Raw genomic sequence first — 18,751 nt, 5'->3', positions numbered from 1 at the left:
AATTCAGAATGTGTTGGATGTACAGTGCCCCTCAATAGGTACAACATATTTGTAATATCCCAAATCCAGCTCTGCTGTCCAAAACATTAAACTGACCCCACACTAAGACTGTCCATCATTCTGCTTCTTCCAAATTTTACCTTCCTGTTTGGTGATCATATGCACAGAATGGCAGAAAAGTTTCAAAGCCATTCAAATTTAAATCATAAAAAGGATTCTGGCTATTTCCCTTCTAAGTGGATGTCTCTAATTTGAAATTATAAGAAAACCAGGAATTGTATCACACTCCCCACTGATGTTTAAAAACTACTAAAGTAAGAGGTAGATGAGGATGTACAAGATAATAAGTTTGTTACCCACTTTTATGTCACCACAGCCACAAAAATCAAACAGCCTAAATCAAAAGTCGATAATTGAAAAGAAATGTTCAAAGGAGATTCCTAAAAAGGGTTAATTTTGAGGTGCCAGAGTAGGTGGTTATTTAAGATAATCTGTTCTCTGATTCGAAAAGGTGGCACGAACTGATGTCCTACATAAGGAATTCCAAAGAGGTTAAAATCCAGCATTCCAGGGATTGCCCATCTCAGCTGGTCCCACGTGGCTGCATTGTCCCCCAGCCAGTGTCCCCCGTGCTTTCCTGATCCTGCAAAAGTGGACCTCGAGATGAGGTAGCTTCTCTTTCCTGGGAACACCGTCTCGATGGCTCTGGAAAGGAATGAGGCTGGAATTACACAGAGGGAAACACAGCTCAGACTTTGGCAGTGCTGGACAAAGCAGGTTCACACCCATTTACTCATCCTGAAGATGAGGACCCCTTTGCAGGTGTGTTTTAGCAAAGCTCAAGACATTAATTTGAAATAATCTCTTTACACAGCTCTGGCAGCCAATGTTCTCTTTACACAGCTCTGGCTTTTCCTGCCAGCCCCAGGCTGTGGATTTTGCCTGGGCTAAACTGGCTCAAGGGTAGCACAGCATTTTCCAGGAATCTCGTTCCTTTAGCAGCCACATCTCGTGGTGCTTTGGAAAACCCAGGTCATGGACTGTTCCGAAACCTTTCTGCAGGATTTCAGGATGCATTCCTTACTTCTTAGTGGATATGGTCATGGAATATCCATAAAGATTGTGGACATCATATTGCTTGCCCCAGCTCTGCACTGCATCCAGGCAAAGTGTCTTGGAGTACATGAGTCTGTCAAGGATCTCTTGAAGGAAGGAATACAAAGAGCACTGGTGAGGTACATTTTCATCATTAGTATTTCCAATCTTTAATGCACATTTATGATATCCAAGCCCCCTTTTTCTCTTTATTCTTGCACTCAGGCAGGTTAGTTACACCAAAACCAAAATGCTGCTCTTGGCTGTTGGTTTGCTCTGTGATATTTCCACTCCTGAGCTTTGCACCCATCCAGGGAACCGGGAACTGTGCTCTGAATTCCTGAATCATCATCTGACAGCACACTGGCAAAGGTTACTTAAAATCTACTCTTAATACAAACTATGAACTCCATTTCAGTTCTGCAAATATCTGAAAAACTACTGACAGTGCAAGAGGATCATTGCATTATTGGACATAATTAAGGCAATGACAATATCCAGTATTTATTTGGCGAGATAAAAGGGGCAGTTCTATAAACCACAACTGAAGTATACAATACAAGCACATAAATATTGTTTTCTGTCAATAAATATTGTTTTCTGTCAATAGGAATGTCCAAACCCCACCCATAAGAACTACACTAAAATCATGTGGTATCCTTGAAGGCAATTAACATTTTATTTGATATTTTTTAATTCTGATTAAAGTAGGTGGACTTACTGGGAGTGTAAGGAGGGTAGTTTAAGCTATTGTCTGCACAACCTTTTTTTGAGCCTTGAACAAAGTTGCTCACTTCATTCATGTCCTGGAAAGGAAGATGCAGGATTTAATAAAGTTGCCTTAAGTACATTTCCCTAAAAAAGTCTTCCACAATATTGTCACTCTTTAAGGAATCATTAGTAGCTGTTCTTTGTCTCCTTTCTGATTGCAAAAATACCTTTCAATCCAACAAAAATTCAGTGCCATAAACATCTGCTATCACCTGTATTTTGAAAATAAAACCCCGAGTTACTCACAATCCATATTCCATCATAGGGCACCATGTCATGGAACAATTTGCACTCGTTTGCCCACCATTCTGTGGCCTCAGTGCTGGTGTAGTCTGGGAACACAGTTTCCCCTGGCCACACCTGGAATGTTCAAAGGAAAATAATTAATAAAATTTTGAGATTAAAAAATCCCATCACAGGATCACAGACCTGCTCAAGTTGGATGGGAGGTCAAAGGACACAAAGTGGTTGAATTTCTTAACTTTGAATTTTTCAATTGCTTTCCTTGTGAGTCCTACAAGGAGCAGTACATAGCTGAGAAAATTCTCAACAGAGGTTAAGTTCATAAATTTAAAGGATAATATGGGATCTGGCTCTTCAATTGCTACTGGAAATAAATAGGAGCTGGTTGATGAAATGTCCCTTGAGCCTTCAAACTACCCTTTGATGTAAAAAAAAGTTAGTGTTGATGTAAAAAAAAAAAAAGGGGGGGGGTTAATGTGAGCAAGTGTAATTTTAATTGCTATTTTAGTTCTATTTTTCTTTAAAAAAATTAAAATAAAGAAAATATTCATTTGGATGTAGAATCGATGAAAAATACCTTTTTAATGTAAACAATTAAAAAAAAAAAAAAGCTAAGCAAGGCTGAGAATTGTCATAGCCTGCAAGAGACCTTACAGACTTATCCATCAGTGAGAGCAAAGTCCCCTGAGCTAAAGGAAACCCCAACAGTGACAGCAGAAGAAATTCAAGTGTGCAAAACCCCAGTTACCTCCCCAAGCAGTGCTGTTCCATCGGACTCATTGACCCAGGCGTGCCTCTCCGTCCCCCTGATGTAGCTCCCATAGGCACTTCCATCAGCCATTGTTTGGGTGCTAATTGCAGGATCCTAAAGAAATCAGAAAAACAAAGAAAAGGAGAAATCAGGATATGCCATCCATTATTACCGGCTGTAAATGAAGTCATTGCATAGAATAAGTAAAGAATAATAGTGATAAATAACTGTCATGGAAGTGTTCACAAGGGGAAAAAGGAGAAATTAAGTGCTTACCAATATGATGATGTATTTTTGTCCATGTTCATGCAAATAAGATGCAAATTGAGGGAGGTCTTTGAATTTCACTTTGTCATAAGTAAAATCTTTCCTGTTCTCCATGTAATCAATATCAATGATTTGGATATCCTGAAAGAGAAGGGAGTTCAGCTTTTCCACGAGAAGTGATAGGTAGTGATTTTTATTATTTTTCTTCCCAAATATGAGCTGAATATTAGGGTATTTTTATTCTATTGAAGACACGAGGTTCATGTCCCCTAAAGTCTAATTTTAAAAGTTAATTGAGCTTTGCCTTTGACTGTCAATTAAGAATAATATATGGTTCCATAACTGCCATAGGACAATAAAAAAACTGTTGCAAGGGAAGAAAAATGGGTAGAGTTGGAAAGAATAAAAGAAAAGTTATTACAAGAAAGTGGTTGGATAAATCTAACTGCAGTTAGATGGGATGAGACAATTCATTGTCCCACCCCTCATCCAACGTTCTGATAATGGCTCTAACATCAAAATGCACAAAAACTTTTGACACCACCCATTTCCTAACCCAAGTCCATGGAAAACGAGCCAGTTGTGGGATCTCAGAGTGCTCCCCAGCCCCATACTCACTTGGGGCAGGCCAATAGCTCTGTTCCTCTCCACGATTTCCTTCACCTCATCCAGGGAGAGGTATCCATAGCGGCAGAGCTGGAATCCCAGGTTCCAGTAGGCAGGCAGGGCTGGCAGTCCCACAAGCTGGGAGGGGAAAACAAAAACCCCACGTGCTGCTGGACACGCTGTGTCACCTCGTTCCCTTCCCCTGCACCCACTGGTGCCTCAGGATTTGAGCTTTTCCATTTCCACCTGTCTGTGACCCTGCAGTTCTTCAGTGTGTGACTCTGAACTCCACAGCCAGGCTCAGCTGCTGCTGTCCCATTTTGGGCAGACACAACAATTCCTCTCCAGGACTGGCAATCAAGGACACCTCACTGCCTCAGGGCCAGAGATGGGAACAAAAGTGAGCTGGGGCAGCAAACTGGGGGTCAGTGCCTTCATTGGCTGGGGCTGGGGTTGGAGGATGAACCCCCAAATGGCCCAAAGTGATCCAAGTGTGAAACCCGTGAGCTGTGGAGCATTTTGGGTGCAGCCCTGGGGGGCTTGGGCTGCCCTGGGTGGACCTGAAGGGCTTCAACCCACAGAACTGCTTCTTATTCCCTCCACTCTGCCTGCCCTCTGCTTTTAGGGAGCCCCAGAAGGCACCACCACATTTCTCAAATCTACTCCAACAGCCCACTCCTAAATACAATATTTTTTCCCTATTTTTTATTTATTTTAATAAATACTGGTATTTTGGGACAATGCCCATTCTTTAAGGTGTCACTGGAACCAAGGCAGATCTCGAGAAGTGCAAAAGACACTCGGTGATTTCTTGTGATCATAAGATCCAGACATCCTGTAAACACACTCTCTATCCCATAATATTGCCATATGAACAGCAATTTGTCCTCATGACAAGAGCAAGGAAACATAAATTATTCTAGACACCATCTCCAGCCCTAATGGCCACGGTGTAAATTACAAATTTATGAATTTTGGAACTCTTGGGCCTGGAAAATGGTCTCCTCTCCAGCACCCAGAGAAAATGATAAAATAAATCCCAAGCACTTTGAAAAAATCTGTCCAATGCATAATCCCTGTAGGTAAAGGTACCTGCAGGTACTCCTGGACTACTTGTTCTGGAGTGTCCCCCAGGAAGATGTAGAAATCCAGGATGCCTCCAATGGTTCTGTAGGTCACTGCTGGAGCAGGCTGCACCACAAACTCTGCCAGACAAGAGTGCACAAAAACAGTTCTGAAGGACAGGAAATTCTAAAGTAACTTTTCTAATTGATGATTAGAGAATTTACTCATGTAAAAACTACAAAATGCCTAATGAGCCCTAAATCATTAATTGAACTTGCAAAGAAGGGGAAATCAGACAAGTTTTTATATGTCCCTGTTTCCATTCCTTTACATCCCACAGAGAAGAGCATCAGAAGAAATCCAATGGCTCAACCTTTTATCTCTGAATTTTTAGTACAACTTTGCAGCCCAAAGATATGCAGAGCTCAGTATACATAAATATAAATACACTTATCTGAAGGGATTAAAGGGCATTTACTTCCAAGTGTTGTTCACTCCAAATTTAGTCTCTTATTCCAGTGCAGACCTGTTCAGCCTTTGGATAAGTTCCTGGCCCTCAGATTTCTATCAAAATCCTCCAGTTAACTGGGAACTACTCAGTGCTTGTATTCGAAATATCACTAGACACGGGGTAATGACTGCCCTCAGATCTTGGGGGTGTTTTTAAGAAGGGACACTTACATCAGTTTTATTGCAATAATTTCAAAAATAATTCAACTGCACTGCTCAGAGCCCTAGAGAAAGGTTTCCTACCCATGGCATTGCTGTTCATCAGGAAAACACCAAAGGAGGCTCCAGTGTTGTCTTCCAAACACAGGAAGAAAGTATGGGTTCCATACAAGTTATCCATGGCCTAAAATAATAAAGCGAACAGGCAAGCTGATTAACAAGAGGATCTATTCTGGAATATTTCAAAATATATCACAGGTAGAACTCAAAAGGTCTCCAAATGCAGCAAACAGCAGAAATTTAAATCCTGACATTTCCCTGTTTTATATGTTCTGGTTTTCCTGGTGTTATTCTCCTTTATTTTCCATTAAAACAAGAATTTGCCCAATAAATAGAGAACGGATCTGATGGATCTCCAGGAAAGCTGGCAGATATTGCAGCTCTATTTCTGGGGAATAAATGTGCTCATCAAGAACTTGAGAGGTGCCTCCCTTGCACCACAGATTAGGTTTTACATCTAATCTATATTTCTATTCATCCTACAAGGCAATAATTTTGATGCCTAATCTATGGAAATTGGAGAGTGCCTAGCTGCTTTTTCATTTCCTTTCTAATTCTTTTTTTATTTCTGCTGTTATTATTAGCAACACAACCCCTGAGAGATACTAACAATTGTGGCAATGGGTGTGCCTTTTCTCCTGAAAAAGCAAATTCAGCTCAAATGAACAAGAAATGGAACCTGAGCAATCTGAAATCAGCCTAACTTGGTGCTCTTCAGTGTCATTTTAGCTTTATGAGTGTACACTCAGTGGAGCCATCCAGTTGAGAACTATCTTCAGTCCAGAGCAAAGAGTGAGGAGGAATCTCAAGGAAATGGGTACAAATTCCAGATTATTAATTAACCACATGCAGCCATCTCACCCTCAGGTTTCAGTCCATTTATCTCCTACTGCAGGAGAACAAAAGTTCTCTCTCCAAGCAGGGAGTTGCTCTATGAAGCTGAGGTAATGGTGAACATAATCTTACAATTATCACAAAAGGGCTGTCACAGAAATTGCTTCATAAAGGGACAGCCAGAAAACTCTAGCAACAAATAACAGCTGACAGACATATTTTATCTGGAAAGAAGCAGCTGTTAAGGAGAATTTTTCCATAATTTGAGCTCCAAGGATGTTGCTGAAGCAGCCTGGTCCATCTGAGCTGAACCCTGCCCTCAGCAAAGCCCATTGTTATTTACTAATCTGTTACTTATTCTGATTATTAGCAGAAGCTGAAGACTCATCTATTAATTTTATCCACTGGTTTTCCACTGCACACCAACATAAAAACCAGGGAACACCCACCAGCACCGTGGAGCTTTTAGCAACAACACACCTGGAAAACCTTCAGGGAAAAAGCTCAGTGGATTCATGAATGAGCTCACAGAGAGGTTTGGGTGACAGAACTGCAAGGGCTGAGGGGAAGCAAGCCCAGACTCACAGCAGAGGGGCCGACATCCCTGCTGAACAGAGGCCAGGTTTTCCAGTTGACGTCGTGCCTGTACTGCTTGTGCACGTGCTCGCCCACGCCGTAGATGTTGCTGCTGGGCAGCCTGATGGAGAGCTGCAGGAACTGGTCAGCATACTGCAGGGGCCCAATGGTGGTGTCAAACCTGGTGGAAAAGGGCAAAAACAAGGAGTTAAAAAGGAAGGGTTTTACCAAGGGGTGTTGCGAGGGCTGTTTCTGCTCCTCTCAGCTGGAGCTGGGTGGAAGAGTCAGGTCTCCACCCGGATCTTTCAGGTTTTCTTCCAGCTGTTGCTGGAATCAGAACTCTCTTTTGGGACCTCAGGTGGAATAAAAGACAGTGGAAGGTCAGAGGCTTGATCAGAATAATCAAAATTTTGGTAATGAACTGTCATGGCATCTTCTCCTTCTATAAAAAGACCTCTCTGTTTTAGAGCCAAGGAAAATCAGTGCAAACTTTGTGCAAAGAAATTTAATCAAGGATTTATCTCTGCCCTTATCCCATGGCAGCAACAGCTTCCTTTGAGATCTTCCAACTCAGAGTCCAACATCACTGTCATTTTTTCCTTGCAGACCCAAATGCAAATATTTTTATGAAATGAAACAAAGGCCTAAGGAAATTTAGACAATATTCCAGAGAATTGTTTCAGTGTGGTCCCTCAGGTGTCTCATCCCCCTCCCTGTTCCTGTTGAATCACTCAGGCGCTGCTGACTGCCAGTCCATCTTCTGTGCCCTCTGTAATTGCAAATCAATCATTACAGAGGATTCCAAGCAAGAAAACAATACTAATAAGAGCAAAAAGCAACCCTTAATGAATTAAACTGGAAGCCTTGCTAATCCAAGTGGCCCAGCCCTGTGACAGGTAATCATTCCTGGCTGATTTAATGAGCACCTTCATCTGGCACTTCCCTGCTCTAAGGGCACGTGGACACCTCTGGGTTGGTGGCTTTGGTTTAATTTCTTTCTTTTTTAGAACATAAATGGGATGAGACAATTCAATGTTCAAGTTCATTACATGTTTTACACACAGCCTTACACAACCAGCTGTCCTTGGATATCACAGGTGTAAAGGGCAGCCTGGTTTTGGTGTGATACAAAGGGCAGCCTGGTTTTGGTGCTTCAGGGCCTCAGCACAAGTGTGGTAAAGGAAGGTTAAAAGGTAAAGAAGATAAAGGGTAAAGGAAGGTTAAAAAAAGGTTAAAAGGTAAAGAAGATAAAAGGTAAAGGAAGGTTAAAAAAAGGTTAAAAGGTAAAGAAGATAAAATGCAATCAGGAGTTTTCCCACATGGTTTGAAGCACTGGCAAAGAGTGCCTCAGGTAATAAAAATTCCCCATGTTGAGATTTCCCAAGCATTGGGAACGTGATCAGAGAGCCACGCCTGAAACACTTCAGACAGAGTTTCCCACCTCAGACTTTGCTCCCAAGGTCATCCCAAGAGTCCTTGAGGGACATCCACCAGTCAAGAAGAGGGAAGCAGTAGAGTCTGTGTCCACGAGGACACCTGACAGGTGGCATCTGGTGTGGCACCACCAGCTCTCAGGGAGCCCCAGGGACATCTGTGTCAGCAAGGAAGGCCCACCAGGACTTACAGCACTTTGCCATTGCTGGCTCTGGTCACCACGAGGCCGAAGGGGTTCTGCTTCAGCTCCACCTTGTAGCTGGGGTTGGAGGCCATGGATCCCTGGAAGGGCTTCACGTGCTCGTGAGGGACCTCGAACCTCTGAGCATTGGGGTCAGTGATCTGCACACATGGACACAGCACAAGCGTTGGGCCTTTGCAGAATTGATCCCCAATAGAGACATTTTCCAGCATAATCCACAGCTCTGACTCAGGGTATTTCCACCCTTATCCCAGTCTTCTCCTCTTCTGCTTTCATTGCTATTCACTTCCAAGTTTAATTACTCATTTTCAGCCATTTTCTTCACAATATTTGGCTCTGTGTTTCCCTGGCTCACCAGGAACCCACCACAGGACAAAGTCTCCCACAGAAGGTTCACAACCCCACAAGCCACTGGTACCCCACAGCCATGGCACAGAGCTGGAGCTCTCCATGGAAAACACAAACCGTTGGAACAGCTAACATTGTCTGTCAAAATGACTGGGATGTGATTGGGCCACAAACAAAAAGTAAATGAATGCATTTATCCCCCCAGATCATCCTGTGATGAGGACAAATGGTAGATAATAGGAAAGCTGAGCTTTCCAGAGGTCTCAGTGATTGCTCATGCAGAATTCCCAGCGTGCCAACGCCCCGTTAGCCTGAGGCATTGCAGCAGCAGGGAAGACAGCAAAAGAACTTCACTGGGAATCATGAGAGTGCTCCAGAGGCATCAATCCCACACTCCCTGCACAGGCAGCCCCACATCTTGCAGAGCAATCAGGCCGTGGAGCAGAAGGGACGAAGCCTGACCTTGAAGCGGAAGCGGTTGTTTGTCTGATACTCCGCCGTGAGCAGCACGGTCTGGATGTCATTCCCGAAGAGAGAAGGGGATGGCAGCCTGTCCAACGTGGCCTCAAACCCTGGGGAGACAAACACGGGGTGCTGTGTGGGATGGGACAGCAGGGGGTGTGTGGGAACCCAGGAAATTCCTCTGACTGCCCTGGAGGCCTTGAGCCCCTGCCGGGGGCGGGCTCAGAGACCGTGGCACAGAGCCCAAGACCCCTGTGCCTTTGATTCAGCCCTGGAAAAACAATTTCCAACCTTTATATGAAGAATTACAAGTCAAGAAAGTTTAAGTAGAATAATAGTTTGTCATGGAGTGAAAAATATATTTTTGGGGTTTTTAGAATGGGGGCTGGGGGTCCCAAGATGGAGGAATTTGGGCGTGCCTTGTCCTTTTTCCTTCTTCTTCCTAGCCTCCATCTTCTGGGTGATGTTGGCATTTTTAGGCTGGTTTAGAGTAGAGACTCACTGTCTAACATAGGTGATAGGTATTGGGAAGTGATGGTAAGTAGTGTACATGTCGTTTTTAGGATAAAAAGATAACACCACCCCAAGGATGGGCAGTGTGCCTCAGCCCGACCTGCCAGACACACCTCAGTGGGTCGGAGAAAGAATTTTATAGATGAGACACAATAAACAACCTTGAGAACCAGATCAGAATTCTGACTCCTTCTTCAACTGCTGGGCTGGGAAAAGAGGCTTGTAGGTATCTCAGAGTCCCTGTGAGCAGCAGAGGTTCTGAGAGGGTGGGAGCTGGGGTGCTCACCTGCCTGGGTGGACCTCTGGGAGCCCCGCACTTGGTAGCCGTGGTTGGGGGAGAAGAAGCACCAGGGCACGTTGGTGTCACTCTGGGGGCTCCAGCAGCAGCCACGGCGGGAGCAGGTGCTCTGAGCAAGGACAGAGGGGCACAGATCAGCCAGGGTTACACAAATACACCCATACAAACCAGTTCAAGTGAGCATCTCACCCCAAACACCCGAAAGCTCCATGATTTCTGCACTCAGGTCAAGCCCTCTGTTCTGGTTTGAAAAGAAAGTGAGTTTATTGGGAGTTTGTGGTCAAACTAATCAGTGCTGAAATTTGAACATTGGCATTTAGTGTGGTTACTGAGGACATAGATATGTTTTTGAGAATATAAGGGGTTAAAAGCAGAGAACTTTTAGAGAGAAGTTTTTTGGTTTTGAACACTGTACATAATAAAAAGATGCCAGGATAGCAAATGTTCCCTGAGCAGTGCCACGTGTGACATAGAAACACATGAAGCTTCAACTGTGTTTCCAAAAGAGGCCTCTAGTACAAAAGAAACTCCTCTCTTCTTGATGAGCTGAGAATTGATTATCTGAAGAGTAGTGATGAACTGAGAGTTAATTATCTAAGAAGCAGTAACTTGATTGATAATCCAAAGTTTTGTCTCACTGTACTGTGCTAGGAATTTAGTAAAAAGAGAAAAAAGCGTGTTTTTAAAACGTTTTCATTCTGAGTTCTGTATGTGTTTCTTTTTACATATAGTTGTAAGTTAATAAAGTTTTCTTTCCTTCCTTTTCTAAGCTTAAGCCTGCTTTGCTCTATTTCTAGTCACATCCCACAACAGACACTAAAAAAATACAGATTTTCATAGAAGCACTAGCATTGCACCAACATCAAACCATAACACCCTCCTTTGAAAAACCCCATGGAGGGAACTCAGGGGTGGCACAGACAGCACTAAAGAGAGTTTCTTATTGATTCAGAGTAAACTTGCTTATTGGAGATGCATTCTTTCTTAAGATCCACAAGATCCACAGGTAAAACAAATATTTTAAAAGAATTATTGAATTATATAAATGTTTTAAAAGAATTGTTCAATTATTATTCAATAATTATTGAATTATGACATTATTCAATATAATATTGAGTTATTGAATTATTGATTGTGTTCAATAATCTACATCTCTCCTCTGTGACAGATACAGCAGAGTCTGACCAAAAGTCACACACTGGAGAGGGGGGTAAAATTTATCATGGGATTAACATCTAATAAACATCTCTACATGCATAATTAAGCATTGTGTATAATATCTACATTTTAATGTAATTTTCCAGTATCAGAAGTATTCAGACTGCTTCTGCATAACTTCAAATTGAGATAATTTTTTTTTTTTTAAATAAACCTATTTTTTAAGCCTCTGTCTCAGTGTAGTGGTACCATGCTTTACACACACATTCACCAGAAAGCTGAGATTGCTTTGCTGCTAGAAATGAACCTGTTCATGTGCTCTGTGTGTGAAGTTTATGCTTGGAGATAAGATTGGGGCAATGAATCACAAAGTTTCCACCCATTTTCTCTCCTTAAACCTCCATTCATTACTCAGGGCAAAGGACAGTGGCAAAACAACTCTCCCTGAGGGCAAAGGGTGATTCCATCCCTGATCTCAGGTACCCAGCTCCAAAAGGGGCACCTTCCAAACCTCACTTTCACCTCTGCACTACCAAAAGCTCTTTCTGCCTCCATCTGATCGTGCAAAAAGGCTTTTGGTGTTTGTAATAAATAGTTAAAATATTCTGCAGCTTGAAATAGGTGGACATGACCCCAAACCTTCATTGCTGCTGTCCTTGCTTTGGGCTTGGAGAGCCCAAACTGCTCAGTGCAGGTCAGATTATTTTCAGAGGCTCTGGGCAGATAAAAGATAAGGCAGCTCCAGCCCAGCCATCAGGCAGGTGCTGAAGTGAGCTCTGAGGGAGCCCACAAAGCCACTGCCTTGGAAAGTCTCAGGGCATTTATTTGATAGTGGTTTTACACAGCACAGAAATCCCTCAAAACCACCCAAAATAAAGCCCAGATTGACCAAACAGGTGAATGTTTTTCCTCTCTGTCACAGTCACCCCATCAGAACCATTTGCTGCCCTTTCCATCAGGTTCCAAGCCAAAAGGAAGGGCTGGAGGAGAGCTGTAGGGACTCATTTTCCCCCTCTGACACACAAAGCCCTTTGTAAGGCTATAAAAACCCCAGGCTCACTCTCACCTGCCCAGATTCCACCTGGGAACTCCCCATTTCCCATCTATGAACCACTGCAGGGTGAAGGAGAGGAGGCACACAGCCCCCCAGGACTGCAGAGATCTCAGCTTTGTCCCCTCATTTCCTTCATTTATGGGGCAATATCCTAAATATAAGAACAGATTTACTACTTCCATCCTCTTCTCCCTTCCCAGACCAGTGACCATCCCATAAAAAGCAGAATAAACTGATTTTTCTAAAATCTGGCAGTTCAAGCATCCACATTCCCAGCTTCCTGAGCATCTTTTTCTTTTCCCCAGCTATTTCTCCTGAATACTCCTCAACTATTTTCAGCAGTTCCTTCACAGTCCAGGGATATTTTTCCAGCTGGAGCTTATCCTGGCAGGTTTCTATTTTAGTGGCATATTGAGCTTTCTGCACAAGGAAGTAAACTCTGGAGCTGAGGATTGGCTGTGCCTGGCACAGGGGAAGGAGCAGAGTTCAGCAGAGACACTGGGGAGCCTGTTGTAAAAGCAATCATCTGCTGTAAATAAAGATGTGATGCCAGGCTGGGGGCTGTAAAAGCAGCACAGTAGATACCAGCACCCAAAGCTTCATTAGGAATAACCTTGGATACCAGGAAGGTTGTACCCTGGGGAACAGCATGAGCTGAGTCCAAGGGCTCCAACAAGAGCCTGGCCACGTGCTGAGCTTAAATGTGCATCCACACAGGCCTCCACCAGCAGGGCACTTTGGGAGGAAAAGCACAGAAACCAAGCCCAAACCAACAATTCCCCCTTCCCTGAGCTTTCAGAGGTGTCAGCCTGGCCTACAGCAGCTCTGCTCAGTGGAATTCTTGTTTTACTGCTGTGTTCTGCTTGTCTGATCAGACCCCCAGGCAATTTTCCACAGCAGTGAATAGATCCTGAATATCCTCCTTCTTCCAGCATCTCTATCTTCACCAACCACATGATCAAATAAAAAATATCTATTCATTTTCTTTTCTATTTTTTTCCTTTCTCTTTTATGCATTTCTTCCTTCCTTCCTTTCTTCCCTCATTTGTCTTTTCTTCATTTCTTCCTGCCTTCCTCTTCTCTTTTCTTCATTTCTTCCTGCCTTCCTCTTCCCTTTTCCTTCTCTCCTCCTTCCTTTCATTTTATCCATCCTATTTACTTCTCATTTCTGCAATCCCACTCATTTTCTGGCTCCACCCTGGACACCTTCAGTGGCCAAGGACCTCAAGGCAGACACTAACCCTTGCAGATCAGCTTAGCCAGACCACTTTGCCCAGCTGCTGTTTACTCTGAAAACCACAAACACCAACCACTGCAGAGGAGGGATGCAGGACCTGCAGTTTCACAGATTCCTGCATTAGTGCAGCCTGACACAACCAAACCACTTCCAGAGCCACACCAGCACAGGAGTGAATGGGATCACTGGGATGGGATTCTGGATTTCCCCATGGACTAAAGGAGATCTTTAACCCTGTCAAATCTGCTGCCTGCTCTTCACTAATAATCAGAAATAATTTATTTCACCACTAATTCCAGATCAGGCACCCTCAGTGCTGCAATCTGCATCTACTTTTCTGCTGGGAGCTGTGATTTGATTGTTTTTAATTCTCTCCTAGCACCAGCCTTGCAGCTGCAGCCAGAGCACCACTGCTGCCCTCCCTGCTTGAGGAGTGCAGCCCTGCACGTGAGGTGACTGGTTCAGAGGCAGTAATTACAGATTTAAATGATCTGCATGGCTTCTCCTGCAGTGCTCTGCCTCTTCCTGGGGCAGGGAAGCAGCCTGAAGAGGCAAGGAACAGGCTGGGATTTGAACCTTTCCTAATCCATCCCCTGCAGGGCTTTATTGAGCTACAAATCATAACAAAACCCGTGGCAGGAGAGGTTTTAACAACAGCCAGCTCTGGAATTAGGTGGGAATTTCCTCCAGGTTCAAACAGCTGGGTAACAATTTTTATACCTCTGTGAATGACAGAAGTAACCCACATCACACTGGGGTTTTTTCTCTCCTAAGCTGCCCCTCCCCAGATCAAAGTTAGATACCAGGCATCCACCAGAAAAGAAGAAAATTTATAATAAATATGAAAAATAATAATTTTATAATAAGTCATTCAAGAGTAACTATTACAGAAAGGTTCTCAATGTGAAAGAAAAATAAAGGGCATCATAAAATCATGGAAGGGCTTGGGTTGGAAGGGACCTCAAAGCTCCTCTCATTCCAATTCCTTTCATGGGCAGGGAACCTTCCACCACCCAGGCTGCTCCAAGGCTCATCCAGCCCGAGATGATGCTTTTCATGGGAATTTTAACTCCAAGGTTCTTAAGCCAAAAGGTCTTTTCCACACTCTGCTCCCTCAGACACCCCAACCAAACTGGGATCCAAAGTGGGTCTGAAAGGAAACTCTGACCACACCTTGTAAAATGGCACATCTCAGCAAAGGCCATCACTTCTGGATTATTGCAAATGCCACTTTGTCACCATCACACCAAATAAAACCGTTCAGAAAAAGTTGTGAAAAACCAAGGGCAGCTCTTTTAACTGCTTGATTTCTGACCAATATTTTTGCCACCTCTCCCCAAACCAGAGAAATCAGAGCTGCTGCCAGCAGGCTGAAATGGCTGTGCAGGAGAGGAACACTGGGAAAATCACACATTTAAGCAGGTTAAGGAAACACCTGAGCTAGTAGAGACAAATAACATTTCTGTAAATAAGCAGGAGGTTTAAGGGATGAAATCTCTTTTCTGGTATTTTCCAGAGGGTTACCAGACCTGTGTTGCTAGTTGATCTGGGATGCAGTCAATTCTCTCTGCTGCTGGTGTATTCTGGCATTGTGGGTTAAAGTCTGTCAGGGAAATAAAGGAATGGGTTAATACCAGCATTTCTAAACTGCAGCAATAACTTCATTCCCTCTGAACTCAGCACCTGCTTCTGCTGCCTGCTTCCCTAACAACAACAGAGATCCAAATCCCTATCAGCCATGGCTTCTGGGATTCATTTTTACCCTTGGAAAATGGCACACAATTATTTCAGATATGAAAACTTCACTGTAAATTTTTGAGCACGTAGGTAGTTTTGATGATTTTATTTCATTAGTCCACTTTTCAATGACTCCTGTCAGTGTGCTCTGCTTCACTGAAAATATGTGCAAAACTTAAAATTGGAAGAACTTTTCTCTTCTTAAACTGGGCTGTCCTGGTGCTCCCTCCCCTGAGCCAGAGCTTCCCACAGGAGCTGGAATTGGAGCACCAGGGAAAAGCACCTCCATTAAAATGCTCCTTTAAATTTCAGGTTTGTAGGGCTGAATTTAAAGTGGGCAGCTTTAGCTGATTAAAGGGAGCACTGAAGGTTGCTTTATGTGTTTGGGAACTGTTTGTGTCTGGAGCAAGGACTGTGAAGTGCAGGGATGTGCCCTGGGCTGAGATGGACACACACCCCCAGATTTGCCTCCTTGCATCAGCTGCACTTGTGCTTTTTGCTCAAAAAATCTCCCACTCATGACAGAAACAGGAAAAGAAAATACAGATATTAGTTTGGATGGGCAGTTCTACTAAAACACTGAAGTGTTTGCCTTGTATAAGCAATAATTTTTATTTTTCTGCCATTTCCACCTCCAAGTTTTTACTTCAGTCCCTGTGTGTGAATGGAATTACACAAAATGGGACTGGAAGTAAAGCAGGTGCTCTGCATCACATCCCTGGAACACAAGGGCTTACTGATTTATCAGTGCCCCAGCAAGAAACACTGGGAGACTTTAGGATTATAATAATGTTCCACACAATTTGGTTGCTCCCACATAGGGATCAGGCAGATTTTTTTTGGTGTTATCTTTTTTTTAATACTCAAAAAATTGAAATTATCTGAGCTGCATGCTCCTAAAGAAAGTCCAATCAGTGGAGGGGGAGATAAGAGAATTTTCATGACAATAAAGCCTGACTCACACCATTTATTGCCTTCATAGCTGATAACTCTGATTGTATCACCCCCAGCAAGGACTGGCCACCTTCACCTTCAGGTGATGATAAGAGCATTTGGATACTGACAAGAGCAGGAGCCCTGAGGCAGATGCCAGTGGGGTTCTGGCTCCTGCAGCAGGCAGGGGAAGCTCTCACCTGGAGATTTGACCCCGGGTTGCCCCGTGGCCAGCAGCCCAATGAGGACACAGGCGATGACAGTCACCACGGTGAAGAGGGCAATCAGGGTGAGCTCCAGCCCACTGAACTTCCTGCCCATCTGGAAACCCAGAGAAACCCCATCAGCCAGAGTGAAACACAGGCAACAGCTCTCAAATACATTTCCAGTTTAGAAATGTTGCTAATTCAAGAAATTGTTCTGGTTTTAAGCCACACCACCTAATCCTGAGGCTTAAATGAAACTTTATGCAGAGTAGAGTTAAAACTCTACTGTGCAATATGTCTCCATTTCAAGATAATTCACCCAGTGCAGATTATGAAATGATCACACTGAGAAATGTATTTTGGTCCCTGCAAATCACTGAACACAGAACAATTTACTCCTGAAATTAAGCATGAAGTTTCCCACAGGTCACTAAATTTCCTGAAACAGAAAACAAATAAAATCTTCTTCCCCTTTTTTTCCTTTTCTAAACTTTCTTTCCTCCTTTAGAGCAAACACAAGTCTATTATTTAAAAAAGGAGGAACCTGATGTGTTAAAATATACTGGAGAAAAGCTGAAATAAACCCTGAGGGTGTGTCCAGGACACGTGGAGAAGGCAAGACAGAGATAAATTGCTTTTTTGTACAGTGGCAGAACAGATTGTGTACAAGCTCATGGCACAGTGGTTGCTGCTGGAATCAACAACTGAAACATGGGAAATAACTCAATGGAGTCAGTGCCTTAAAAAGCTGTGGAAAACATGAGGTTTTCCCAAATTCCATTTTTATGTTTTTGGTGAGAAAGGAGTGCTGAGCCAAGGGGGCTGTGCTGGCTCAGAGAACAACCCAGAGCCATCAACACTGAACTCTGCACCAGCCATCAAACTAATTAAAACTAATTAAAACTAATTAAAACGAATCTCAGCAGCAAGATCAATACACACTGGCAGCTACCACTGCATTAAGCTTGTGGTTAAGGGCATTTAACCTCCTAAAAGAGAGTTAAATACAGAGAAATTGGTTCTTATCAGTTAAGGAAGTGTGGGAGCACGTGTGCATTGCACTGGCACATCAGAACACTTTCACATGTTTTAGTCATGACCCACAGAAGTGAAAAATACTTTGGAATGAGCTACTTTGTGTGTGAAATAACAGTTTAAATCATTGTGTGCACCTGCTGCCATTTTTAACCCATCACCCTTCATCACAAACTAAAATCCCCTTTTGCTGTGTTACCCCAGCTGATACCATCCTAAAACTTAAAAACCCTAATGGTCATTTTTCTGAAAAGTTGGATTGTGTTCAACTTCTTGTCATTAGAGCCAGCTATCTCATTGAATTTCTGTTCTTCTCCTGGTCTCCCTCCAAACCCTAAAGCATTGAAAATAAATCCTTTTAATTTAAAAATCAAAGTCCTGTTATGAGCATTCATCAGCGAGGCAAAGCTCCCCAGAACCTCGGAATAAATAACATGCAACATAACATATATTTAAATAACAAAATGAAAGCCTTACCTTAAAGCTTGTGTGGTTGCTTCATTTGCTGCTCCTGACTGTGAAGTTCAACATCAAACCTGGGGCTTTATGGGCTGCTGTTATCAGTTCTCAGCTGTGTTTGCAGAGCCCTGGGCCAATGGCAGGCACAGCCAGAATTACAGGAAGATTACAGACACTCTTTGGACTAAACACTCTTTGGACTTCAGTGTGAAGCATCAGGTTCTGCAAAGGAGTGAAAAGCAGCCATGAAATGCCAATCAGCTCATCCAGTTTCATGACTGGGGTTTTTTTAATCTCTTCTTTTTCCATATCTTTGTTACTTTAACCTTCATGGAACCCTCATGTTCCTCCTGTATTACTTCTGCTTACTCACCACGAGAAGTCATTAAACATTTTCAAACGAGGGAAAGAGCTGTTGAACATGTTGCAGGGGAGAATCAAATTTATGACCGTTAAAATTTTTATATGAATTAACTATAAAAGATTAATATTAAATCAATATAAACAGATTTCAGGGATACTAATAAATGTCAAAAGCAGATGAAAAAGATGAAAGATTAACAGAGAAGTGTTAAAATTTTATAGCAAAGAGGCTTCAATCATAACCTTATTATGAATCCTTCACATCTAACTGGTTTTTGTCTTTTTCTTGCAAATGATAGGTGGGATTCTAAGATTAAATCTGCATTTTCCAGAGGAAAGCTTTCAATTAGTATTAATAAAGTATTTACAAGTGAT

General features: G+C 42.9%; 1 protein-coding gene across 1 annotated transcript in view; it reads right to left on the bottom strand.

The window, feature by feature from the left end:
- SI (sucrase-isomaltase) overlaps positions 1 to 18,073 on the bottom strand; it is a 45,646-nt gene extending 27,573 nt beyond the window's left edge. Inside the window, exons 1-16 of the mRNA XM_059855833.1 lie at positions 18,032 to 18,073; positions 16,514 to 16,634; positions 15,173 to 15,246; positions 10,183 to 10,303; positions 9,384 to 9,493; positions 8,562 to 8,713; positions 6,947 to 7,118; positions 5,552 to 5,651; positions 4,826 to 4,938; positions 3,746 to 3,871; positions 3,137 to 3,268; positions 2,858 to 2,974; positions 2,113 to 2,226; positions 1,817 to 1,901; positions 1,085 to 1,202; positions 534 to 705 (exon numbers count right to left, since the gene is read on the bottom strand). Of these exons, the coding sequence (XP_059711816.1) occupies positions 534 to 705; positions 1,085 to 1,202; positions 1,817 to 1,901; positions 2,113 to 2,226; positions 2,858 to 2,974; positions 3,137 to 3,268; positions 3,746 to 3,871; positions 4,826 to 4,938; positions 5,552 to 5,651; positions 6,947 to 7,118; positions 8,562 to 8,713; positions 9,384 to 9,493; positions 10,183 to 10,303; positions 15,173 to 15,246; positions 16,514 to 16,634 (1,827 nt within the window). The 5' untranslated portion in view covers positions 18,032 to 18,073. The remainder of the gene's footprint in view (positions 1 to 533; positions 706 to 1,084; positions 1,203 to 1,816; positions 1,902 to 2,112; positions 2,227 to 2,857; positions 2,975 to 3,136; positions 3,269 to 3,745; positions 3,872 to 4,825; positions 4,939 to 5,551; positions 5,652 to 6,946; positions 7,119 to 8,561; positions 8,714 to 9,383; positions 9,494 to 10,182; positions 10,304 to 15,172; positions 15,247 to 16,513; positions 16,635 to 18,031) is intronic.
- Between the last annotated feature and the right edge of the window lie 678 nt (positions 18,074 to 18,751).

This window comes from Haemorhous mexicanus, chromosome 10, assembly GCF_027477595.1.
Source record: "Haemorhous mexicanus isolate bHaeMex1 chromosome 10, bHaeMex1.pri, whole genome shotgun sequence".
Classification (NCBI taxonomy): domain Eukaryota; kingdom Metazoa; phylum Chordata; class Aves; order Passeriformes; family Fringillidae; genus Haemorhous; species Haemorhous mexicanus.
The sequence above is the reverse complement of the archived record's forward strand: the minus strand, read 5'-3'. Positions and strand labels throughout refer to the sequence as shown.